Genomic DNA, 27799 nt, shown 5'->3' with positions numbered 1-27799 from the left:
TCTGGTAACACAGCCACAACTACAATCCCATGGCAACTTGTTCTTCAGAAGGTCGTAAATGGATGTACGATGTGTTTCTAAGTTTCAGAGGCAAAGATACTCGCAAAACATTTACAGGTCACTTGTACAGAGCATTGGATATAAGAGGATCCACACATTTCAAGATGATAAAAGACTAGAGAAAGGGACATTAGTCCCATTTGAACTCCATAAAGCTATTGAAATGTCTCAAGTTTCTGTCATTATTTTCTCACATAATTATGCCTCATCTGAGTGGAGTTTAGATGAATTAGTAAAAATAATGGAGTGCAAGAACCGATATGAACAGATCGTAATACCCATCTTCTATAATGTGGATCCATCCGTTGTTCGAAACCAAACAGAGAACTTTGCGGAAGCTTTTGACAAACAAGAATCGAAGTATAATGGTGGAATGGAGAAGGTGCAAAAATGGAGGAATGCCCCAACTTTAGTGGCCAATTTAAAAGGCTGGGATGTCCGCAATAGGTGAGTTAAATCAGATAATTGGTACTTTTATCTGTTTCTAAATAAATGGTGTTTTTGGCTTTTCGTTTTGTTTTAAAATAAGTAGTGCTTTAGGATTTCAAGAAGAAATTTATCTTTTATCTTTTCAAAATTATCCTTATCTACATAATCAAGAATTAGCAACTACTCCCTCCGGTTCAAAATAAGTGTCCATTTAGTCTTTTTCACACCCTCTGAGAAAACACTAACTCCTATAACAAAATAGGTAATTTGACCAAAATGACGCTAATTAAATAGGTATTGGAATTTGGTCACTTAATAATTAATAAAGACAAATCTAAAAAAGTAAAGTTAACTCTTTCTTGATTTAGCAAGTGGACACTTTTTTTGAACAAAAAAATAAAGGCTAAGTGGACACTTTTTTTTAATCGGAGTAAGTAGCTTTTTTTTTTCTAGACATTTAATTAAGGGCAAGTTAGTAAAAGCACTCTTAATTTTCTAGGAGTGAGCACTTTGTTAAGGGCGTGCATAAGCTAAAGACCCACTTATTATGAAACGGAGGGACTAATAAATACAAGTTAGAATTTACTTGAATATTCCATTAGGTTGAAGTTTATCAGAGAATCATGGTCAGTCAGGGTTCATATAGTTGACACCCAACTTGTTGGTAACTAGGGACCCGCAGCCGCTACTCTTTGGGTGTGCGCTGGATAATAGCCTGCAAACCACAGGAGATGTAAACCGCACAAGGTAAGCCCAGTGCGACGAGCTCAGACTGAGAATGTTGTTAGCGAGGGAATCGATCCCAGGTCTCCCACGTGGGAAACCACTCACTGAACTTCTGTTAGGTTGAATAAGCTATTAGGGGAATTTCTTGCTGGAATTTCATAGTTATGTCAATTCTGAACATATTTGCAATTGGAGCAAAAGAAATCAGTGTAAAAAATGAGATTCAAGTGTGAGATCAATTTATGGTACTTTTTTGAAACTGGTACTATTAGCTCTGCTTAGATAATTCTTATTATGTGGTTAGTCCATTTTCATATTATCCGTGCTAACTGTATAAAGTAATTTTGTTTCATGACATTGTTATTTGTCAACAATCCTCTTACCATTGCAGGATTGAGTCAGAATGCATTTTGCAGATTGTTGATCTAATATCTTCCACTTTATACAATGCCTTTTTATCTTCTAGGCAAGATATTGTGGGAATGAACACTCATTTCCAGCAAATAAAATACATGCTAGAGAAGGAAATCAATGACGTTCGAATTGTTGGAATATGGGAAAAAGGTGTGGGGGGGGGGGGGGGGGGGGGTTCGGATAGACGACAATTGCAAGAGCCATATTTGATGAACTATCTTGTCAATTTGAGTCATCGTGTTTCCTTGCAGATGTTAAAGAAACTGAAGCAAGACACGAGTTGCATTCTTTGCAAAATACTACCCTTCTTTCGAAACTGTTAAGGAACAAAGTTGATTACATCTATGATACGTATGATGGTAAGCACATGATAGCGAGTAGACTTCATTTCAAGAAGGTTCTAATTGTGCTTGATGACATAGATCACAGAGACCACTTGGATTACTTAGCAGGGGATATTTGTTGGTTTGGTAATGGTAGTAGAATTATTGTAACAACTAGAGATAAACATTTGTTAGGTAAAAATGACACAATATATGAAGTGACTACACTAACTGACCATGAAGCTATTCAATTGTTCAATCAATATGCTTTCAAGAAAGAAATTCCGGATAAGGGTTTTGAGAAGCTCTCAATGTTGGTTGTAAATCATGCTAAAGGCCTTCCTTTAGCCTTGAAAGTATGGGGTTGTTTCTTGCATAAGAGATGCATAATTGAGTGGCAAAGTACTATAGAGCGAATAAAGAATGATTCCAGTTCTGAAATTTTCAAAAAGCTAAAAGTTAGTTATGATGGATTGGAGCCAATAGAGCAAGAGATCTTTCTAGATATTGCATGTTTCTTCCGAGGGTATAAGAAAGATTATGTCATCAAAGTCCTGGAGAGTTGCCATATGGGACCTACAATTGGATTGAGTATTCTAATAGAAAAATCTTTAGTGTTCATAGCTGGAGAAGATACGATCCAACTGCACGATTTGATAAAAGATATGGGAAAATATGCAGTGAAAATGCAGAAGGATCCTTGGAACTCTACTAGACTATGGCTCCATCAAGATATAGAAGAAGTGATGCTCAACAATACAGTAAGTATCCAGAGCAACTCAATAACATTGAATGTTAACTTTTTGTTACTCCGAAAACATATAGGGTAAATTCCAAAAAAAAAATCTTCTTGATACTTATTCTTGCATGTCTTTCTTATTTTCTGAATCAGTTTTTTTTTTTTTTTTTGGTTTGTATCTAGCTGCCGAATTCATATTTCCTATATTTTTGAGTCATGAAGTACTCAGGAATTCACCTATCACTGAATTTTTTTTTTTTTTTAAAGCATGAAAAGTGTATACGGTAAAAACCGGGTACGTGTTAAACCAGTGGGACCGAAGGCCGAGGGAAGAAAGGGACAAGAACGTGCATGAAGGCTCCTGTTCTGAACCGGGGAAACGCTTGGACCGGAGCAAAGGAGGGGCATCATTTGGTCTGGATTCTTTCATGACCGGTTGTTCGAGGCCGTATGTCCGTTTGGTCGTGGCCGGTGCTCCGGGAGATCCGTTGCGCGGTTGTCACGCGTCGATGACGTCCTGCTATATTCAACTGCCAATCGTACGGGTGCCAGACCGTACGGTCTACCTAATCCAACCTAACCTAACTAAGAGCTTTCTCATCATTATTTTATTATTCATGTTGTGTGAAGCCCATGGGGCACTACTATAAATAAGAGGCATTGTCCTCCTCTTAGGGGGTTGGCTTCTACATTACCAAGACCTCTTGTAATAGCAAAATATACAAATCTCCCTCTCAATATATCAGATTCGATCTATATTTATTGTGCTTATTTCTTACGTTTCCTAAATCAAATAACGTTTATGTATTAGTAGATACATGAGTCTATAGCAAACCATAGATCATCAATTGCTCCTTTATAGCATATTCATATATTTCTTTTTTCTATTGTATAGGGTCAAGATATAACCACATATCCTATAACTCACTTACAATTTTAATTAGTTATCCAAAATCAGGGTAAACAGTTTGGCGCCCACCGTGGGGCTAGGATAATAGTGGTCTTTTATCTTGATCTCCACCTTACCCATCTAAATCAAAAACACCTTCTGTTCGTGTCTGAAAAAACGGACTGAATGGCGGACAGTGGGCAATCTGGTCACGTCAACAACAACGAAATCGTGGCCGAAAACGAAGGAAGCGGTCCACGAGGACCTCCAAACCCCGCTGATCCTAACCCCGATAATTCGAGGGAGGGCCTCAACCGTCAAAACACCGTGGACCAAGAGAATGCCACCTTACCGGCCACTGATCCTCTAAATACCCACAATTCTGTTACTTTGTCCCGGGCACAGGACCGGAAAGAACCGGGTAAACCTAATGACAATATTGACTTACGTTTAATTTTTGAAATGTTGCAGGAGCAGAGAGTGGCAATTGCCGAACAGGGAATCGCAATAGCCCGGTTGCAAAATGGAGGTGATACAACAACCCCGGAGAAAACGAGCGGTGTTGCTGAACCCAGAAGGGACGAGGCACGCGTTATCGAGAGCAATGGATCCGGGGCTGGCTCCTCCACCGAGGTTCTAAAAATGCTCGAAACTTTGGCAAAGTGGGTAGACTCGACCGAAAAGAGGGTCGAAACATACAACTCTCGGGTGGATCAAATACTGGGGGCTCCGCCTTTACTGAAGGGGCCGGATTCGAAAAGGTACATCCAAAGGCCTTTTCCTCCGAGTGCAGCCCCAAAATTAATCCCGAAGAGGTTTAAAATGCCGGATATCCAGAAATATGACGGCACAACGGACCCACACGAACACGTGACCTCATACACATGCGCCATAAAAGGCAATGATATGGAGGAGGACGAAATTGAATCGGTGTTGCTGAAAAAATTCAGGGAAACTTTGTCAAAAGAAGCATTGACATGGTACGACCATCTACCCGAACATTCGATCACCTCTTTTGAAATGCTCGTTGATGCCTTCATCAAAGTTCACGCCGGTGCCAAAAAGGTGCAGGCCTATAAGGCCGACATTTTCCGTATAACCCAAAGAGACGACGAGTTACTGCGTGAATTCGTCAACTGATTCCAAAGGAAACGGATAGAACTCCCCCCGATTCCAGAAGAATGGGCTGCACAAGCTTTCACAAAGGGGCTCAATGTTCAGAGTTCAACAGCTTCGTTCAAATTAAAAGAAAGCTTGCTGGAATACGAGGCTGTGACATGGGCTGATGTCCATAACCGATACGAGTCGAAGATTCGGGTGGAGGATGATCAATTTGAGCTCCCCCCGGGGCCAATAAATGTGAATAAAAGTTTTGAGAGACCAAGGAAGGGTTACGAAACAAAGGCCGAATCGTCGAAGGAAAGGTATCGGCCATACTCCCATTCGGAGAAGCAAAGTTTTAGGTCGGAAAAATCAAGGGTGAGCCCAAGCCGTTTCTCCGGTCGGGGTAGTAAACGGGTCGAGCGCCCATCGAACAGCCAGGGTCTCTCATTCATGAGCGATGCCGGAAGCTCTGCCGGCAACAAGGACTCACCAAAGATATCGGAGTACAACTTCAACGTCAGTACCTCGGGTCTCATCTCGACCATCGGTCATGTCCCGGATGTAAGATAGCCGAGACCTCTAAGGTCGGATCTGGGCCAACGGGACCTAAGCATGGTGTGTGAATACCATGGAACCCATGGTCACAGAACCGAGGATTGTCGCCAGTTGAGAGAGGAGGTAGCCCGGTTACTGAAGAATGGTCATCTCCGAGAACTGCTGAGTGAACGAGCCAAAAGTCACTACAAGGAAAGGGAAGCTCATCGAAGGGCCGAGCCAGTAGAACCCCAGCATATAATCAACATGATAGTTGGGGGTATCGATGCCCCTCGGGGCCGGTGATGAAACGGGCCAAGGTTTCTGATGTTCGCGAAAAGCGCAGCCGGGATCATTCACCCGAGGGTTCTATCTCTTTCAGCAACGAGGACGCAGAGGGCATCATTCAACCGCACAATGATGCATTGGTAATTTCTGTACTTATCTTTAAAACTAAGGTTAAACGTATTTTGATTGACCCAGGTAGCTCGGCCAACATCATCCGGTGGAGAGTGGTCGAACAGCTAGGGCTGCTCGATCAGATCGTACCGGTAAACCCGGGTACTCAGCGGGTTCAACATGGCGAGCGAAACCACAAAAGGGGAGATCTCATTGCCTGTGAACATCGATGGCACTATCCAGCAAATAGTGTTCTATGTAATTGAATGGGACATGAAGTATAATGCATTGCTGGGTAGACCCTGGATACATAGCATGAGGGCCGTGCCCTCAACACTGCATCAGCTGCTGAAATTCCCCACCCCGGAAGGGATAAAAATCATCCGAGGTGAGCAACCCGCTGCAAGGGAGATGTTCGCAGTTGAGGAAGCAACACCTCGGCCCAAAGAATCTGTTCCGAAGGAAGAAGATCTAACCGGAGAAGAGAACACCAAATAGCAATCAAAGTACACCGGGTCGGATCTGGGTTGTGAAAGGGATGATTTCGATGTACCCAGATCATTTGTCATGCCGGATGACTCAGATGCAACCAAGTCGACTGTAGAGGAGCTGGAGCAGATCATCTTGTTCGAGTACCTACCGGATAGAAAGGTATACCTGGGCACGGGGCTAACCTCGGAGCTCAGGAACAAGTTAATTGAATTTCTTCGAGCTAACGCAGATTGCTTCGCATAGTCCCATATAGATATGACAGGTATATCACCAGAAGTAGCAGCTCACAAGCTTAGCTTGGATGGGAAGTTTCCCCCGGTGAAGCAGAAGAGAAGGCCCATGGCGGAAGCAAAACACGCCTTCGTAAAAGATGAGGTAACAAAGCTTTTAAAAATAGGTTTTATCCGGGAGGTAAAGTACCCGGATTGGATAGCTAATGTGGTAGTGGTGCCCATGAAAGGTAATAAATTTCGAATGTGTGTTGATTACAAGGATTTAAATAAAGCATGCCTGAAGGATTCATTTCCGTTGCCTCACATTGACAGAATGATCGATGCAACGGCCGGGCATGAGATGTTAAGTTTTCTCGATGCTTACTCCGAGTATAACCAAATTCGGATGCATCCGTAGGATCTAGAGAAAACATCCTTCATTACCCGGTATGGGACTTACTGTTACAATGTCATGCCTTTTGGATTAAAAAATGTCGGTGCAACTTATCAACGCCTAGTTAATGAGATTTTCGAAGAACAAATAGCAAAAACAATAGAAGTTTATATTGACGACATGGTAGTCAAGTCTCTGGAAACAGAGGACCATTTAAAACATTTGTAGGAAACCTTCGACGTGCTCCGCAAGTATAACATGAAGCTCAACTCGGAAAAAATGTGCCTTCGGGGTAAGGTCCGGCAAATTTTTAGGTTTCATGGAGTCAAACCGGGGGATTGAAATCAATCCGGACAAGATCAAGGCCATCGAGAATATCGAGGTGGTGAATAACGTCAAATGAGTACAGAGGCTCACCGGAAGGATAGCGGCATTGAGTCGTTTCATATCGAGGTCCTCGGACAAGAGTCATCATTTCTTCTCCTTTCTAAGGAAGAAGAACGACTTCGCTTGGACATCGGAGTGCCAAAAAGCTTTACAAGAATTGAAGAGGTACTTGTCTAGCCCCCCGCTGCTCCACACACCGAAGGCGGACGAGCCGCTTTTTCTCTACCTTGCTGTCTCCGAAGTAGCGGTAAGTGGAGTTTTGGTCCGAGAAGAATCAGGTACACAATTCCCTATCTATTACGTGAGTAAAACTTTGGGGGATGCGGAGACCCGTTATCCCCACTTGGAAAAATTGGCATTAGCATTGGTAAGCGCTTCTAGAAAGCTCAAGCCCTACTTTCAATGCCATCCGATATGTGTAGTAACTACTTACCCCCTAAAAAACATCATGCATAAACTGGAATAATCGGGTAGACTAACTAAATGGGCTGTAGAAATTAGCGGGTATGATATCGAGTACAAACCTCGAACGACCATCAAGTCCCAGATCTTGGCCGACTTCGTGGAATATTTCGCCCCGGCTATGGTCCCCGAGGTCGAGAAAGAACTTCTGCTGACCCCGGGAAAGGCCTCGGGTATTTGGTCATTACATACGAACGGGGCCTCGAACCTCAAAGGTTCCAGGCTGGGAATCGTCCTTAGAACCCCGGCCGGGGATGCCGTTCGAAAATCTATTAGAACTGCTAAATTGACTAACAATGAAGCTGAGTATGAGGCTATGATTGCAGGTTTGGAACTGGCCCGAGGTATGGGGGCCGAAATAATCGAGGCAAAGTGCAATTCGCTTTTGGTCGTAAACCAGGTGAACAACGTCTTCGAGGTCAAGGACGAACGGATGCAGAGTATCTTGAAAAACTCCAAGTGGTACTACATCGATTTAGAGAATGGACCATACAGCACATACCGAGGGAGCAGAACAGCGAAGCCGATGCATTAACAAATTTGGAATCCTCGGTCGAAGGAGAGGAAATCAACCCCGAGACAACGGTGCACTTGTTAAAAACGGCAATAGAAAACGGACACGCCGAGATAAACACAATGGGTTTAACTTGGGATTGGCGCAACAAGTACATCGACTACTTGCGTGATAGGAAGCTCCCGATTGACCCAAAAGAATCACGGTCATTAAGGACCAAAGCTGCGCGTTTTTGCTTGGTAGACGGCCAATTGTATCGACGGTCTTTCTTCGGACCCCTGGCCAAGTGTTTGGGTCCCGGAGAGACGGAGTATGTGATGAGAGACATGCACGAAGGAACCTGCGGCAATCACTCCGGTGCCGATGCTCTGGTCCGAAAGATTATCAGAGCCGGTTATTACTGGAACCGGATGGAGGAAGACTCGAAGAATTTTGTTCGTAAATGCGACGGGTGTCAGAGACATGCTCCGATGATTCATCAGCCCGGGGAGTTGTTGCATTCGGTGGTGTCGCCCTGGCCTTTCATGAAGTGGGGAATGGACATCGTCGGTCCATTACCTTGGGCACCAGGTAAAGCCCGTTTTATTCTGTTTATGACTGATTATTTCTCCAAATGGGTTGAAGCGCAGGCCTTTGAAAAAATCAGAGAGAAGGAAGTCATTAACTTTATATGGGATCACATCATCTGTCGTTTCGGCATCCCCGCTGAGATAACTTGTGGTAACGGGCCCCTGTTCCTGGGTGGCAAAGTCAACAAATTCCTCGAAGGGTTGAAAATCAAGAAAACTGTATCAACTCCGTTTCACCCGTGTGCGAACGGACAGGCGGAATCCACAAACAAGACAATAATCCAATATCTGAGGATAAGACTTGAAGCATCAAAGCATCATTGGAAAGAAATATTACCGGAGGCATTATGGGCTTACAGAACCACATCGAAATCAAGCACGGGGGAAACTCTTTTCTCGTTGGTCTACGGGGCCGAAGCCCTTATTCCCGTGAAAGTCGGAGAACCGACCCTCCGGTTCCGATATACAACCGAGGAGTCAAACGAGGAGGCCATGGCCATAAGACTCGACCTCACGGACGAACTTCGCGAAAGCGCGTTGATCCGTATTGCAGCCCAGAAACAGAGGGTGGAAAGGTACTACAATCGGAGAATCAATTTTCGTCATTTCCAGGTTGGGGACTTGGTGCTTCAAAAAGTTACCTTGAACACCAAGAATCCCAACGAAGGAAAGCTGGGTCCGAACTGGGAAGGACCGTACAAGATAACTGAGGTAACGGGTAAAGGATCGTACCAGCTGGAGTCCATGGACGAGCACCGGTTGCGTAATAATTGGAATGTGGCTCATCTGAAAAGATACTACTGCTGAGGTATGAACTCCCCATGCTTTTCTATTTTTTACCCTTCTTTTTTGCAGGAAACCGAGTATCGGGCAAAGAAAAGAGCCTAATTCTGAAAACACGTGTTGCACTCTTTTCCTTAGTACGGTTTTGTCCCAAAATGGGTTTCCGACAAGGTTTTTAATGAGGCAACAAGTACAACGTGTTACTTGACAAACATAAAGGACAAACGTCCGGATTCCCGGGGTCACACCCAACGAATGGGGACTTGATAGCACTCATCCGATCTTGCAGCTCGGCTAAGGGCTAGGGGACTATCACACCCACTCCGGAGTTTGACCCGGTTAGCTGAAACCGGAGGCCACCCTCAACGAACAAAACCGGACCAAAAATGTCAAGTCCCGATGTAAGGACCAAACGATCAAAATGAATCGTGTCCACGCAATATTTGCGACGGCAAAACAGAGAACCGGACCTTTTGCATTAGGTTCCAATGTAAGGACCAAACGATCAGAATGAATCGTGTCCATTTAGTACTTGCTATAGCAAAGGCAGGAGGAAAAAGTTCGTTCTCATGTATACAAATACTTGCAATGCAAAAATTATCGAAAGTTTGGATAATATTCTCGAAATGTCTTTCTAGTAAACACTTTACCCCGAGGATTACTGCCGTATTTCGGCACTACTTCATTCATATATACTCGATATCGGGCGCTATGATCGAAATTCGGCAAAGGCAACAAGGTCTTAGTGAACCAAGCCAAAATTGGTAGCCCCACAAACGAGGACTTCTACATCAAAATCCAGCTAAGGCTGAGATTCAGGTGTCCGAAAAATACCGGCCCTAAAAGGTAAAAATAGCTGAAAATTTTCGGCCCTAATAATGCCTGTTGTGATTCGGAAACGTCCTTATTCACAAAGCATAAGATAAGTCCCACGAGCAAAAACTCAACAAAATTCTCGGACAAAATGTACCGGATGAGGCAAAATGCCGATATATAGGCACAGTCAGAAATAATGACTCCTTAAAAACGAAACTGACAATTCGGGCGAAAACCATAACAAAACATTCAAGTAAAGTGAAGAGTCAAGGAAAATACATGTTCCATTTATAACGAAGGATTTTTAAATTGAAAACTCCTACAGAGGCAAAAAATAACAAAAGGCTAAGTACATGCCCTAATCTATCTGGAATGGCTGGAGCCGGAGTGCTCGGACACTGTCCGCTCGGAGTCATCAGAGTCGGTCCTGAGGGCACCCTTTGCCTCTTCCTCGATTCTTTTAGCCTCCAGAATAAGGGTCGGCAGATCCGTAAAACCATGCTCGGCTTGCTAGAGGGTGATCCTTCGAGACTTCCATTTTTCGTATTCAGCGGCGATGGTAGCATGAGCCTCGGCGGCCTCGACACTCTTCAAAGCTTCGTCCAAATCGGCCTCGGCCTGGGCTAACTTCGCCGCTAGAGCATCCCGAGCCTCTCCAAGAACATTCTGCATTTGGATGGCCGATTGAAGCTCGGCCTGGAGAGTGTCATTTACATCAGCCGTCTCCTTAAGCTCATTTTTCAGATCATCACACATCCGGGCCCTCATCTCCGCCTTCTCCTCGAACACCATTGCACGCTCTTGATATCGGGCACTCTCAGATTCGAGCAGCCGGTTCCTCTCGGCCAAGCTCGTAGCATCCGACTTCACCAAATCCAGCCCCTCCCGGAGTTGGGAGAAGGTGGTTTCGAGCTAACCAAGCCTCGAGAAAATTTGAGCGTTGTCTCGGCTAAGGCCGATCTTGTCAGCTTCGAGACTCCGATTGTATTCGGCCATCGCAGCCAGCTCACTCCTTAACTGACGGTTTTCGGCCTTCGTTGCGTCAAGCTTGGGTCGGAGATTGGAAAGAGCGACTGCTCGGTTCAACTCCTCCTCCTGCTCCTGAAGAAGGTGCACATATTTCTCCGTTTCCCGGCCCTGAGCATCCAATTGGCCCTTAAGATCGTCCATCTCTTGCTGGGCCTGAATGAAAGCTTCGTTGACGAGCACCACACTCTGCAAATAAAGCAAGTTAAAAACTTGAACAAAACAAGGCTAAGATTCGCAGTAAAGTTATGCAAGGACGGCTAAAAGTCTTACTCGGTTGCCCACATGCATACCCTCGTTAATGAGGCACTACAAAGAGACCCCGGTCATCTTTCGCTTGTCCGAGTCCGAGACAAGAGGCCTCATATATTTCGCCACACCCACCTGGCGAGAAATAAAGCTGCAGTCCTCGGGGACGGTGACCATAACCAATTTTGTTCTCCTCGGCTCCACGCTTGGGGCCGGAGCGATACGCACCAAGCTGTCCGTGGTCCCAGATTCAGAGGTCCGGCTGGCCGACCTCGTGGCCCGAGGGATCGGAGAGATGCCCGAATCCTGCAGCTTTGCCGGCAGCAAGAGGAGTTCCCGAGAACATATCCTCAAATTCGTCAAGCCTCTGAGCTGGGGTTGAAGAACTTGGAGCAACCTCAGCAGCTTCAGCAATGAAAGGAGGCTCCATAGTAGCAGCGGTCTCATAATCGGGCAACGGGCCAATGACCGATGGAGCTTCACTATCGGGGGCCGGCTCTGTTCTTTGAGCAGCTTCGGCAGCAGCCGCCCCCCCAGATCTACTTTCCCATTGCAGGGGGGTCTCTTCGGAGGAAGCCTCACCTGAAATGTCTACGAAATCAATCGACCTTAGAGGAGCCGGGTGAAGAACTTCTTCCGCACCTGTGGGTAGCGCCGGGACTAAAAGCCCTTCACCGGCCGAAGAAGGTGGACAAGCGGTGACATCCTCCTCCGGAACAGGAGCCACGGCAGGGGCCGCACCGATACTCCGGACTAGAAGCTCGGGCTCTGCTTCGTCCCGAAGAGTCCTAACGACGCTCCTCGCCCTTTTCTTCATTTTTTGCCCTTTGTCTGAGGGCCTTTTTCTTTTGGAAGCAGCAAGGATGCGGGATGCACCTGCTGAATCAAACTTGGGTGCCGAGGTTGTAGGTTCGGTTGTCGTCTCCGGTCTGGGATCCACCGATCCCTTGGGCAAACCTGAAAATCAAAGACACAATGAATACAGGTAGTAGAAGATGCAGTGAACACGAGTAAGGGCAAAGTATTACCGTGGTTCTGGGCGACCCATCGGCCGCGTAACAGGTGGCCCCACATCCAGACGTCGTGAATATGTTGGCTTAGGAGTGCAGTGACCCATTCGCTCAGGTTCCGGACTACCGGAGGAATATATCTATTGGCTGATATAAAGAAGAAAAACGGTGAGAAAGTAGGATCAAAGTTTGACGAAGCATACAAAAGAAATTACTTGAAGATTCAGACTGTCACGACCCGACTAGGGACCGCGACGGGTACCCGGAGCAAATTACCGAGCACCGCTCACTCTACTACTTGTCTTGCTCATTTAATACTCTTTTATCAATTTTACATACCAATTGTAGGAAAATCATATTTAATCAAAACATAAATACTTTATATATATTTGCCTCTCGGCCATCAAAATAATATACATACATATGAAAACATCTTGTGAGACCATCTAACTCATACTGCGTATCTACGAGCCTCTACTAACATAATGAATACATAGACGGAACAAGACTCCGTCGTGCCCAAAATATGCATATATGAATGTACATCAAAAGAATAGTCATAAGCACCTCCGAACAATGGAGTGCTATCTATCAGCTGACAGCTACTGAGGACCTGGGCCAAGCTCTCCTCCCTGTCTACCTGTGGGCATGAACACAGCATCCGAAGAAAGGATGTCAGTACGAATATTGTACCGAGTATGAGAGGCATACATAGTGAAAGGAGACATCAATAATATGGGAATAACATCAACATGAGACATATGAATCTGACTGATAATCATAAATGAAGTAATGCATGCTATCTTACTCATACTCATCATCATAACATGTATGCATCATTTGCAAGCTGCCCGTCCATGTCGGAACGGTGTGATAATCAATAATATTAGCCCGCGTCCAGGCCTCCCGCATCCGGGGTACCATCTCATGCCGCCCACTAGTGGTGTCTGCCCATGCCCAAAGGTCATGGTGTATCCGTATAGCTGCCCGCATTAGCGGTGACTGCCCGGCCAACTAGGCACGGTGTGAAATGCTCATGACATGCTTAACGTAAATACTCATAGTAATATGCTTATCATAAAATACTTATCTTATCATAATGCGTATATAAGGCTCATGATCAACTTTACTCTATCGGGGTGACGTAAGGTCGTGATCCCCCGGTTACATTATGGAACCATTATCGACATTCTGCCTCACCTTGAAAGGACTAGTACATAAGGTGAGTGTAGGCAAGGAATAACATCATCATCATTCTAGTGTCATCATATCGTATAACTTATCTCATATAGACATTCATAGGTATAAGCTTTTAACTTCTTAGAATGTAAGAACTCATGAAAGGAATAGGGATTCAAGCTAAAAGATTCATGCCATTATAAAGAAGGACTAGCTCACATACCTTGGTCGTTTAGCTAAGATATCGCTCACTTGTTCTCCGTCGATATCACGTCGTTACCTTCATAAGAGAATTCGTATCAACATTAGTAAACTAACTATAAGAACGCGTCGCTAATTCTAGGAGAAGTCGGACAACACTTCCTTCGCTCACACTACTTTTCTCATGTTTTATATTAACTCCCAACATTCATAATATTATTCGCAATATCATAATCGACAATCGTCATTTACGTGCGTTTAGCAAAATCCACCATTTTCCTCCAATTTTCCCTTATTTCTACTTCTAGCTCATCCTTGCGTTTTCATTCATTTAATGCTTGTTTCATGATATAATCATCATTTATAACGTATTTGTACTCACAACACTTCAACATTCGTAATCAATTCCACTATCATTCACTTATGTCACTACTTAATCAAAAATGACCCATTTCTATGTTCTTCTACATTTCAAGTGTCTAAGCTTTTCCAATACTTCAAACAACATGGAATAATCATGAAACTTACCTTGGATGATGGTTGAATAATCCTTAAGTTGAAATACTTCAATTAACCAAAACCCTAGTTCCATCCTTTGTGGGATTTCTTGACTTAGATGATCCTTTATTGTGTTCTTACACTTGATTTCATGAATTTGGTGTTGATAATCTTAGGTTTCCTTGGATTTTCTTGATATTCTTAGAGTTGAAGTGTTGAAGAACACTCTAGAGTTTTCTTGAAGTGTTTGGATGAAAAATGACGTGAAATGGGCTTAAGTCCCTCTTAATAATCCCAAAATCTAATCTTTATTGAATTCTTGTCGGGATGAACAGTGGTCGTAAACCACCATATACGGACCGTATTTTGATTTACGGTTCGTCCTCCATGGCCGTATATAATCATTTCAAAAACAGAAAGTTTTGGCTGGGGAACATGGCAGTTTACGACCTGGTTTACGGACCGTAAACCAGTTTACGGGCCGTAAACTGGGTCGTATTTAACCATATTCAACACTTTGACAGAACTTGAGATTTTTGGCAAGCTGAAGGACGATTGCACTATACGGTCCGTAAATCACTTTACGGGCCGTATAGTGCCATATACGACCACTGGACTGAAAAATTTTCCGCGACTTTCTTATTTCCAAAAATTCATAATTAGCCATTCCCGACTTAACAAAACATCATACACTCAAACTCTTCATCATTCCACTCATCATACAAGTACGGAGAAATTTCCGAGGTGTAACATTCTTCCCCCCTTTTGGAACATTCGTCCTCGAATGTTCGACACTCGGGGATTCTGGAAAAAAAATTGCAGAGTTTCCTTTGTAATTTGGACACTACCTTCCCATTACAACAACCTACAATATCTTCGCCTCACAGGGCTATATCACAATATCAACACATTTATGGCCACACACGACCAAAAATATAAAATTAAAACATACATACCTTACATCATCGACGTCTCATCTTGAATCTCTTCTGGGGATTGGAACAAATGGGGGTACATATATTTCATCTTCTCCCCCACTTCCCAAGTCATTTCTTCTCGATTATTGTTCCGCCATAGAACTTTGACTGAAGCGACCTCTTTATTTCGATGCCTTCGTACTTGTCTATCCAAAATGGCAATGGGCATTTCCTCGTATGCTAGCTTCTCTGTTACTTGCACATCATCAATCGGAACTATTCTTGTTGGGTCTCCAATACACTTGCGGAGCATCGAAACATGGAATACTGGATGCACGGATTCGAGCTCTGAAGGCAAGTCCAATTCATAGGCTACTCGACTCACCTTGTGAATGATTTGGTAGGGTCTGATATATCTGGGACTTAGCTTTCCCTTCTTGCCAAATCTCATCACTTCCTTCATCGGCGATACCTTCAGGAACACCCAATCGCCCACTTGAAATTCCAAGTCTCGTCGGCGATTATCTGCATAAGACTTTTGGCGACTTTGAGCTGTTATCAGTCGGTCTCGAATCACTTTAACCTTTTCAATTGCTTGTTGGATCAAGTCGGGGCCTATCAATTGTACTTCTCCGGTTTCAAACCATCCAATTGGAGATCTGCATTTTCTTCCATATAAGGCCTCGTATGGAGCTATTTGAATACTGGAATGATAGTTGTTATTATAGGAAAATTCAATAAGAGGCAAATGCTCATCCCAACTACCACCAAAGTCCAGCACACACGCTCGTAGCATATCTTCCAAGGTCTGAATAGTACGCTCGGCTTGTCCGTCGGTCTGCGGATGGAACGTCGTGCTAAGCTTAACTTGAGTACCTAGACCTTCTTGAAAGGACTTCCAGAACTTGGCTGTGAACTGCGCCCCTCTGTCTGTGATAATGGCCAAAGGAATACCGTGAAGTCGTACAATCTCCTTGAGATACAATTTAGCATAATCTTCCGCTGAATATGTGGTTCTAACAGGGAGAAAATGGGCTGATTTTGTGAGTCTGTCCATGATCACCCATATAGAATCATGCTTCCTTCGTGAACGGGGTAATCCTACCACAAAATCCATGTTAATTTCTTCCCATTTCCACGTAGGAATCTCAATTGCTTGCAATAAGCCTCCTGACTTTTGATGCTCGGCTTTCACTTGCTGGCAATTCGGACATTAGGCTACAAATTCTGCTATGTCTCGCTTCATGCCATCCCACCAATATATCGATTTAAGAGCATGGTACATCTTAGTTGCACCTGGATGAACGGAATACCGGGAATAATGTGCTTCCTCTAAAATCCGTTGGCGCAAGTTTGCTACATTCGGTACACATAACCTGTCTCGATATCTAAGAACCCCTTCTATTGAAACTTCAAATGGAGACTTTTCCTTTTCCTGAGATAGATCTCGATAGTGGCTTAACTGAGGATCTTCATATTGCCGTTCCTTCATTTCTAGATTCAATGACAAAACTGTGGGGTCATTGATGCTAATACTTGCATTTCCTGAATCAATTGGCCGTACGCCGAGACTTGCTAACCGATGGACCTCACGAACCATTTCTCGCTTTTCCGAAGGAACTCCACATAAACTACCCATCGATCGGCGGCTAAGTGCATCTGCTACTACATTCGCCTTCCCTGGATGATATAGAATGTTCACATCGTAATCCTTCAGTCATTCTAACCATCGCCTTTGCCGCAGGTTCAACTCCTTCTGTTTGAAAATATATTGAAGGTTTTTGTGATCCGTATAGATGTTGACACATACACCATACAAGTAGTGTCTCCATATCTTCAAGGCATGAATAACCGCAGCCAACTCGAGATCATGTGTCGGGTAATTCTTTTCATGTTTTCGAAACTGTCTCGAAGCATATGCAATAACCTTCCCATGCTGCATCAATACACATCCCAATCCGACATCGGAGGCATCACAATATACGAAATAGCCATCTGACCCTTTTGGGAGTGTTAGTAGTGGAGCTGAAGTCAATCTGTCCTTCAACTCTTGGAAACTACGCTCACAGGCATCACTCCACTGGAATTTAACCGACTTCTGGGTTAACTTTGTCAATGGGGCTGAAATAGATGAGAAACCCTCTACAAATCTTCTGTAGTATCCTGCTAACCCAAGGAAACTACGAACTTCCGTGGGTGTCGTAGGCCTTGGCCAAGTCTTCACAGCTTCTATTTTCTGAGTGTCGACTCGGATACCATCATCTGAAATAACATGGCCTAGAAATGCAACAGAATTAAGCCAAAACTCGCACTTTGAAAACTTTTCATACAATTCTCGATCTCGAAGAACGCCAAGAACAATCCTTAGATGATCTGCATGTTCTGACTCTGTGCGAGAGTACACCAAAATATCGTCGATGAACACTATCACAAAAAGGTCCAAGAACGGCCTGAACACATTATTCATTAGATTCATGAACACTGCCGGGGCATTTGTCAACCCAAACGACATTACTCGAAACTCGTAGTGACCATATCTTGTCCTGAAGGCAGTCTTGGGAATATCTGCTTCCCTAATTCTCACTTGATGATAACCCGATCTCAGATCTATCTTGGAGAACCATTTGGCGCCCTGTAATTGATCAAACAAATCGTCGATTCTGGGAAGAGGGTATTTATTCTTTATTGTCACCTTGTTCAACTGCCTGTAGTCGATGCACATTCGTAGAGATCCGTCTTTCTTCTTTACGAACAGGACTGGTGCTCCCCACGGTGAAGAACTGGGTCTTATAAACCCCTTCTCAAGTAAATCTTTTAGCTGTGCTTTTAGCTCTTTCAGTTCTGCTGGAGCCATTCGATACGGAGGAATAGAGATGGGCTTGGTGTCTGGTAACACATCGATGGCGAAATCAATCTCCCTTTCTGGAGGAAGGCCTGGTAACTCGTCGGGAAACACATCTGGGAATTCATTCACTACTGAGACAGACTGGAAAGTTGTCACTTCCGCTTCCGTGTCGTGAACTCGAACTAGATGACAAATATAACCTTTGGCTATCATCTTTCTCGCCTTAAGGTAGGAAATAAACCTACCCTTTGGGGAAGCTGTATTACCCTTCCACTCAAGTATGGGCTCTCCCGGAAATTAGAATCGAACTACCTTTGTCCGTCAACAAACATTAGCATAGCACGATGCCAACCAGTCCATACCCATAATTACGTCAAAATCTATCATCTCAAGTTCAATAAAATCAGCCCTTGTCTGACGATCACATATAATGACTACACAGTTCTTATATACTTGTCTCGCTATTACAGGATCACCAACCGGAGTGAATACCTCGAAAGGTTTAATTGGCTCAGGTCTCACCCCAACACAATCAGCGATATACGGAGTAATATATGAGAAGGTAGAACCCGGATCAATCAGAGCATATACGCCACGGGAAAATATAGTCAAGGTACCTGTGACAACATCTGGGGAAGACTCAAGATCCTGTCGCCCAGCTAAGGCATATACACGGGGCTGAACAACACCTGAAGTGGACGCTCCCCCTCGACCTCTGCCTCTGCCTGCTGTAGTCTGAGGAGTTTGTGCTGTCGGGCGAGCTGACGAAGAACCCGCTGCTGAACCTGTAGGTTGAGTCCCCGCTTTATCTCTCACGGAGGGGCAGTCTCTCATCATATGACCGACCTGCCCGCAAGCATAACAAGCATCCGAACCCTGACGACACTGTCCGGAATGCAATTTACCGCACTGGCTACACCGCGGTACTGGAGGTCTCCTCTGGCTAAAGTCTCCCCTAGACTGCGAATCTGAGGCCCTCGAACTCTGTCCCTGGCCTGACTGAAAAGAACGGTCAAATCTCCTATCCGAGAATCTGGGAGGTGCACTGGTCACTGTCTGACCTGAGTGCCTAGAATGCGTCTGTTTCGGTCCCCCTCGGTACTCACTGCTCTCTCCCATAGATCTAGCCCTCTTACCTTGTCTTCTGTCACCATCACGATCACTTCTCTGCTATCGTTGTCATTCCTCGAGGTTCTGAGCATGGGCCTGTATCCGGGAAATATCCATCCCGTCTTGCAAAGAGGCTGTCAGACAATCTCTGAACAAGTGTGGTCCTAAACCACTCACAAATCTATAGACTCGGTCTCCCATGTCAGCCACCATAGTCGGAGCATACCGGGCCAATGAGTTGAATTGCATACTATACTCTCGGGCACTCATGCTTCCCTGTTTCAAATTCAAGAACCTGTCCGCTCTAGCTCGGCGGACTTCAGGTGGCAAGTAATGACGAATAAAGGCATCCACAAATTCTTGCCAACCGGGAGGTGGTGCGTTCTCTCCTCTTGATATCACACAATTTTTATACCATAGTACCGCCACGTCGCGAAGTCTATATGAGGCCAACTCCATAGATTCGGTCTCAAAAGCATGCATAAGTCTCAGCGTCTGCAATATCTCATCGATATATCCTTGTGGGTCCTCATCCGGCTTCGACCCGAAAAATTCTGGAGGGTTTAGAGTAAAGGAAATCACGGGCTCTTGTACTAGCCGAACGATCACTTGGGCCCGCATTCTGTCATTGTGCCTGAGCGGCAACCAACTGTGTCAATAAATGTATGGCCTCGGACACTTGTTGACCCGAAGCACCCGGTGGAGGAATCGGAGCTGAGGCTCCTCCCTGCTCTTCTACATTGGGCGCGGCCTCACTTTGCGATTCACTTCCTTCTACCTCCGCCGGAGGCTCCCTTTCTGCCCGCTTCTTCGTCGTAGCTTTGCCTTTCTAGGCAACTGTAGCTTTTCCTTTCGGCGGCATTTTTCTGAAACCATAACGCACTTTTAGGAATAATATAATCCTAGACATGGCTCTATCGCACGATCTCATGAGAAGAAAGATGGTCATTTTCCTAAATGCCCTGTAGCCTCTTGTTTATTAGCGTGGCGCGCAACACACCATAAACAAGACTCTACTAGACACGACTCGTAAACACTTCCTAGGGCGAACTGCTCTGATACCACTTCTGTCACGACCCGACTAGGGGCCGCGACGGGTACCCAGAGCAAATTACCGAGCACCGCTCACTCTACTACTTGTCTTGCTCATTTAATACTCTTTTATCAATTTTACATACCAATTGTAGGAAAATCATATTTAATCAAAACATAAATACTTTATATACATTTGCCTCTCGGCCATCAAAATAATATACATACATATGAAAACATCTTGTGAGACCATCTAACCCACACTGCGTATCTACGAGCCTCTACTAACATAATGAATACATAGACGGAACAAGACTCCGTCGTGCCCAAAATATACATATATGAATGTACATCAAAAGAATAGCCATAAGCACCTCCGAACAATGGAGTGCTATCTATCAGCTGACAGCTACTGAGGACCTGGTCCAAGCTCTCCTCCCTGTCTACCTGTGGGCATGAACACAGCGTCCGAAGAAAGGACGTCAGTACGAATATTGTACCGAGTATGAGAGGCATACATAGTGAAAGGAGACATCAATAATATGGGAATAACATCAACGTGAGACGTCTGAATCTGACTGATAATCATAAATGAAGTAATGCATGCTATCTTACTCATACTCATCATCATAACATGTATGCATCATATGCAAGCTGCCCGTCCATGTCGGAACGGTATGTTAATCAATAATATTAGCCCGCGTCCGAGGTACCATCTCATGCCGCCCACTAGTGGTGTCTGCCCATGCCCGAAGGTCATGGTGTATCCGTATAGTTGCCCGCATTAGCGGTGACTGCCCGGCCAACTAGGCACGGTGTGAAATGCTCATGACATGCTTAACGTAAATACTCATAGTAATATGCTTATCATAAAATACTTATCTCATCATAATGCGTATATAAGGCTCATGATCAACTTTACTCTATCGGGGTGACGTAAGGTCGTGATCCCCCGGTTACATTATGGAACCATTATCGACATTCTGCCTCACCTTGAAAGGACTAGTACATAAGGTGAGTGTAGGCAAGGAATAACATCATCATCATTCTAGTGTCATCATATCGTATAACTTATCTCATATAGACATTCATAGGTATAAGCTTTTAACTTCTTAGAATATAAGAACTCATGAAAGGAATAGGGATTCAAGCTAAAAGATTCATGCCATTAGAAAGAAGGACTAGCCTCACATACCTTGGTCGTTTAGCTAAGATATCGCTCACTTGTTCTCCGTCGATATCACGTCGTTACCTTCATAAGAGAATTCGTATCAACATTAGTAAACTAACTATAAGAACGCGTCGCTAATTCTAGGAGAAGTCGGACAACACTTCCTTCGCTCACACTACTTTTCTCATGTTTTATATTAACTCCCAACATTCATAATATTATTCGCAATATCATAATCGACAATCGTCATTTACGTGCGTTTAGCAAAATCCACCATTTTCCTCCAACTTTCCCTTATTTCTACTTCTAGCTCATCCTTGCGTTTTCATTCATTTAATGCTTGTTTCATGATATAATCATCATTTATAACGTATTTGTACTCACAACATTTCAACATTCGTAATCAATTCCACTATCATTCACTTATGTCACTTACTTACTCAAAAATGACCCATTTCTATGTTCTTCTACATTTCAAGTGTCTAAGCTTTCCAATACTTCAAACAACATGGAATAATCATGAAACTTACCTTGGATGATGGTTGAACAATCCTTAAGTTGAAATACTTCAATTAACCAAAACCCTAGTTCCACCCTTTGTGGGATTTCTTGACTTAGATGATCCTTTATTGTGTTCTTACACTTGATTTCATGAATTTGGTGTTGATAATCTTAGGTTTCCTTGGATTTTCTTGATATTCTTAGAGTTGAAGTGTTGAAGAACACTCTAGAGTTTTCTTGAAGTGTTTGGATGAAAAATGACGTGAAATGGGCTTAAGTCCCTCTTAATAATCCCAAAATCTAATCTTTAATGAATTCTTGTCGGGATGAACAGTGGTCGTAAACCACTATATACGGACCGTATTTTGATTTACGGTTCGTCCTCCATGGTCGTATTTAATCATTTCAAAAACAGAAAGTTTTGGCTGAGGAACATGGCAGTTTACGACCTGGTTTACGGACCGTAAACCAGTTTACGGGCCGTAAACTGGGTCGTATTTAACCATATTCAACACTTTGACAGAACTTGAGATTTTTGGCAAGCTGAAGGACGATTGCACTATACGGTCCGTAAATCACTTTACGGGCCGTATAGTGCCATATACGACCACTAGACTGAAAATTTTTCCGCGACTTTCTTATTTCCAAAAATTCATAATTAGCCATTCCCGACTTAACAAAACATCATACACTCAAACTCTTCATCATTCCACTCATCATACAAGTACGGAGAAATTTCCAAGGTGTAACACAGACTTACGCTTGTTGTTCCACTTCTCCGGGAAGGGCATGTAATTGACCGGAATAATGTCCTCGGTCCTCACCTGGACATATTGCTCCAGCCAGCCCCTGTCTCTGTCTTCGTCCATTTTCGAGAAAAACGAATTCCGGCTACGCTTAGCGAGTTTTATTACGCCACCCCGGAACAGCCTCGGGGAGTATAAACGTATCAGGTGGGCCAGCGTGAGCTCCTTCCCGGCATTATTGGCCAACAACCGGAGGCATGCTACGACCCTCCAAACGATCGGACCGATCTGGGCCAAGGTCACGTCGTAGGTCCGGCACATGTCCAGGATGACCAGATCGATCGGAGGGTCGAGCTTGAGAGTGAAAGGATACGTATACACATACAAAAAACCTTCCCGGTGGTCAGTGACTGATTCACTTGGCCTGGGGGCAAAAACCCGAACCGGACGGGTGTCCCACCCGCAGTCAGCCCGGACTATGTCGAGTCTCTCCACAGTAATGGATGAAGGGTATCGCCTCACATCATACCCCTTATCGGATACCGAAGAAGGTTTTTCGACCTCGAGGTCTTTGTTGAAATTGGGTTTGGCCGGTATAATGTCTGAGGCAGTAGGCTCGAAGGAGCTCTTTGCTTTAGCCGGGGATGCAGGCTCCGTTCCTTGAGATGAAACCGAGGGAATATCGTGGGAAGTGGTTTCAGACATTTGGAAATATGGAAAAAAGAAGTTTAATGGATTCGAAAAGGAAGGTGAAAGAGCAAAGGAAACAGTCAAAGAGTTCAAAAATGGCAAAAGCAACAGGAGGAAGCAGCAATAGACGAGAATGACGAGTGGAGAAGGTGGCGGTATCGATTCTTTTCACGTAGTACAAGCAGCAGATCAACAAGAACTGAGTTTTTCAGATGATTATGAGTAGAGATATAGAATGTGTAAGAAGCAGAAAGCTTGAAGCATAATGATTAATCGAAGAGGTAAAATGTTTAAATGAAGAGATGAAAGAGCCTTATATAGGCATGGGACTGTGACGGTTACAATTCCCCGGCTAATCCGGGAGCGCCACGTGCCCCATAATTAATGAGGAATGACTTGAAATGACGTGCGTGCGGCGGTTGTCAGAGCGGACCATCCGGGATAAGACACGTGGCCGATGGCAGAAGAACGTAGCGCAACTGTTCCCGCCAAAAACGAAAAGGTAACGACAGACAAAGGGAGTCATCGGTTTAGTGATTCATGCACTCCCCGTCACTCCGACAAATCTACAATCCAGGAAGTGTGGGGACTATCTGTATACGGTAAAAACTGGGTACGTGTTAAACCGGTGGGACCGAAGGCCGAGGGAAGAAAGGGACAAGAACGTGCATGAAGGCTCCCGTTCTGAACCGGGGAAATGCTTGGACCGGAGCAAAGGAGGGGCATCATTTGGTCCAGATTCTTTCATGACCGGTTGTTCGAGGTCGTATGTCCTTTTGGTCGTGGCCGGTGCTCCGGGAGATCCGTTGCGCGGTTGTCACGCGTCGATGACGTCCTGCTATGTTCAACTGTCAATCGTACGGGTGTCAGACCGTACGGTCTACCTAATCCAACCTAACCCAACTCAGAGCTTTCTCATCATTATTTTATTATTCATGTTGTGTGAAGCCCACGGGGCACTACTATAAATAAGAGGCATTGTCCTCCTCTTAGGGGGTTGGCTTCTACATTACCAAGAACTCTTGTAATAGCAAAATATACAAATCTCCCTCTCAATATATCAGATTCGATCTATATTTATTGTGCTTATTTCTTACGTTTCCTAAATCAAATAACGTTTATGTATTAGTAGATACATGAGTCTATAGCAAACCATAGATCATCAATTGCTCCTTTATAGCATATTCAGATATTTCTTTTTTCTATTGAATAGGGTCAAGATATAACCACATATCCTATACCTCACTTACAATTTTAATTGGTTATCCAAAATCAGGGTAAACAAAAAGGACCTTCAAGAACGTCATAGTAAAATATATTATTAGAAAATAAACACAGGCAATTAATCGCACATTGTAACTGATACCCCTTTCGTGAGTTAAGCAACTGACTTAGCTGATAACATAATTTTCAATAATGTGCTTCAAGAAACTGTCTGGTGCAACCTAAAATTAAAACTTTTACAACTTATTTAGAAAGTTTTTCCAAGTAGAGAAAAAAATAAAACATATAAAAAGGAATTTGACAGTTTTCCTATTGAAGGAAAGTACTCATATTATGCTATGGATTCTAAACTGCATTATAAATTAATTATAATTTGTACACTAATGATTTCTATGCTGCAAGTGGAATCAATTATAATTTCTAGACTTATGAATTCTATACTGCAATTGAAATTGATTATAATTTCAAGACTAATGATCTTGTTTACCAGGTGACGAACACAGTGGAAGCAATCTGGATTTGTTTCAGCAGGCAAAAGCCAACTTTATGCTTTAGCAAAGATGCCCTGAAAAGTTTGACTAGGCTTAGGATGTTGCACTTGAACTCCATGATCAGAGATGATTTCTTCTTTGATCCATTCGGTGTTTTCAGTTGCCATGATGGTCCCATTGAGTTTCTACCGAACAACCTGCGTTGGTTTGTTTGGAAGTACTATCCGTCAGAAACATTGCCAGCTAATTTTGAACCCAAAAGGCTAGTTCATCTCCATCTCGAATGTAGTTTACTGCGTCAATTATGGACGGAAATAAAGGTAAAATAGTTGAATGCTCTTCCCGTTTTTCTTTTCTCTGTAACCATTACTATTGTGGTGAGTAAATATTATTATGTAAATCTATTCCATTTTGTTTGACATAATTTCTTATTTGATCCCAAAATTTATGACAAAAAAAGTCAAATAAATGTACATTGAAACCGTTATATCCTTTTCAAATTCTTCCTATCAGTATTTTAACATATATCTATGAAACTCAGATTTGAAAATTTATTAAAATGTTTGTGATCTCAGTGATGCTCAACCAGACAGTAGGAAGAGGCATTACTTGGAAACAGTGGGAGTTCATTCTTTTATCCTTTTGTAACTTTCTTTCTAATCATTTTTTATTTCCTTATCAAAAAGAAATCGTGTATTAGCTTTGTCACATTCCTTGTAGATTTGTCTAGCTTTTTTGGTATATTTTAGGACGTTGAGACAAAACAAAAACATTTGCACATAATTATGGCATGTGCACATAAATTATAAAATGGATTACACGGAATATACCATGCCTGGGCTCTACTAATTCCAGTTTATAAGATCTGAAAAATAAAATTCTCATTTGATCTAATTACGTTTTTTCTTTTTCTTTTTGGGGGTATAACGGAGAAAAATGTTGACTGGATACAGAATAAATGCACGTATACAGAGTATCAAAATATTCTGTAGATAAGAATGGACATTGAGTAACATCAGGGTATCTGACTGAGCTCCATTCCACATTATGATTCATCCTCATTATAAGCTAATTAACTTCTAAGGAGTTGTACAATGCTCTTCAGTCACAAGACCAAATAATTCAATATAAACTTTGTTCTCAACCCCTACATAAGTGAATCACTATTATGAACTTTTCAGTTAAACTTACCTTCAGCGCATTAGGCATATTAGCCATCACTATAATTTATTCTTCAAACCATATGGAAAACAATATTTTGATGGTTTTTAGCTCCACCGTTAGTACTTTGTTGTTAAATGTATCTTTGTGTATCTCAACTTTCTGTATTTGTTGTGAACAGTATTTGACAAATCTGAAGACGCTTGATCTCAGCTTCTCCAAAAGATTGATACAAACACCAAATTTCAAGGGAATGCCAAGTTTGGAGACTTTGCATCTGAAGGGATGTATAAATCTTGAAGAGGTTCACCAGTCATTGGGATATTGCAAAAAGCTCATTTTCTTAAATTTGAAGGAATGCAAGAGCCTTAAGAGGCTTCCTAGTAGTTTTCACGCGGCATGTCTTAAATATCTGGATTTGGAAGAGTGTTCTAGTTTAGAAAATTTTCCACATATCCTTGGAAGCATGTGCTTGTTAGTTGTTAGAGAGTAACCTAAAATCCTCTGGGATAAGGAAACTGCCATCATCAATTGGATACCTACGTGCCATTAATCAGCTTGATTTCCGCTGGTTGGAAAACCTTGTAACTCTTCCCAACGTCATCTGTAAGTTGACAAGTTTGAAGAATCCAGATGTGTCGGGCTGCTCAGAACTTGAAATCTTGCCGGAAAGTATAGGGGATTTAAACAACTTAGAGAATCTTGATGCCAGATGTATCCTAATTTCAAGACCTCCATCTTCCATTGTAAGGTTGAACAAACTTAAATCCTTGAGGTTTTCAAGACCGATAATGGAAGAAGGCCAAGCTGCTGCGTATTTTTTGTTCCTCCCCCCCCCCCCCCCCCCCCCCCACACACACACACATTTGCTAAAGGGTTACGTGTTGGGTTTTTTGATATTGGTGAATGGGAAATGATGGGATGAAAAGTGAAGGGAATATAAAAGGTCCCTTTTTGCTTTGGGAAATGTAAAAGGTTCCTTTCCTTGTGCTTTGGTTAAAGCATCTGTCCCACATAGGAAAAAGAGAGAAAAAGAGAAGTGTACATATTACATTACACCTTCTCTAGTTGCTAAAAGGGTTGAGGGGGAAAGGACCCCACGCGCCGTCGTCGCTCGCTCAGCTCGGATTCTGACCCGTTAGTGACCCGGATCCGCGTGTCTGACCCGCGACCCGTTTCTCCCCGGATTAATTTAAATTTCCCTCCGTTTACATTTTCTGAAAGGTTGCAAACCTTTCTGAAAAGGTGCAAACCTTTTCCCAACCAGTGCGTTAATGGCTATAAATTCCAGTTAATATTCAGATTATTACTTACGAATTTTCTGAAATCCTCTATTCTTCTACTCTTCTTAAAAGTTTTCTTTTCTGTGTGATATACTGCCATTGAGTGGTTCGCCGCTACCAGAATTTGGAGTACTACTATTTTGGTAAGATAATCGTTCTATCCTGGGAGGGGATATTCCATCAACCTCGAGTACTGTGAGGGGAATAATTTCCTTAAGG

General features: G+C 43.3%; 1 protein-coding gene across 2 annotated transcripts; it reads left to right on the top strand.

Moving 5' to 3' along the window:
- Window positions 1–27126, top strand: LOC132603810 (TMV resistance protein N-like). 2 transcript variants are annotated; one of them, XM_060317058.1, is made up of 3 exons: window positions 1–507; window positions 25136–25456; window positions 26479–27126. In XM_060317058.1, exons 2-3 carry the CDS (start codon window positions 25235–25237, stop codon window positions 26788–26790), a joined length of 534 nt encoding a protein of 177 aa, XP_060173041.1. In that variant the 5' UTR covers window positions 1–507; window positions 25136–25234; the 3' UTR covers window positions 26791–27126. Both variants share the same exon structure in this region, with proteins under 2 accessions (XP_060173041.1, XP_060173043.1).
- Window positions 27127–27799: the final 673 nt, after the last annotated feature.

Source organism: Lycium barbarum, chromosome 7, assembly GCF_019175385.1.
Source record: "Lycium barbarum isolate Lr01 chromosome 7, ASM1917538v2, whole genome shotgun sequence".
NCBI classification, from domain to species: domain Eukaryota; kingdom Viridiplantae; phylum Streptophyta; class Magnoliopsida; order Solanales; family Solanaceae; genus Lycium; species Lycium barbarum.
This window is presented reverse-complemented; position numbering and strand designations above follow the sequence as displayed.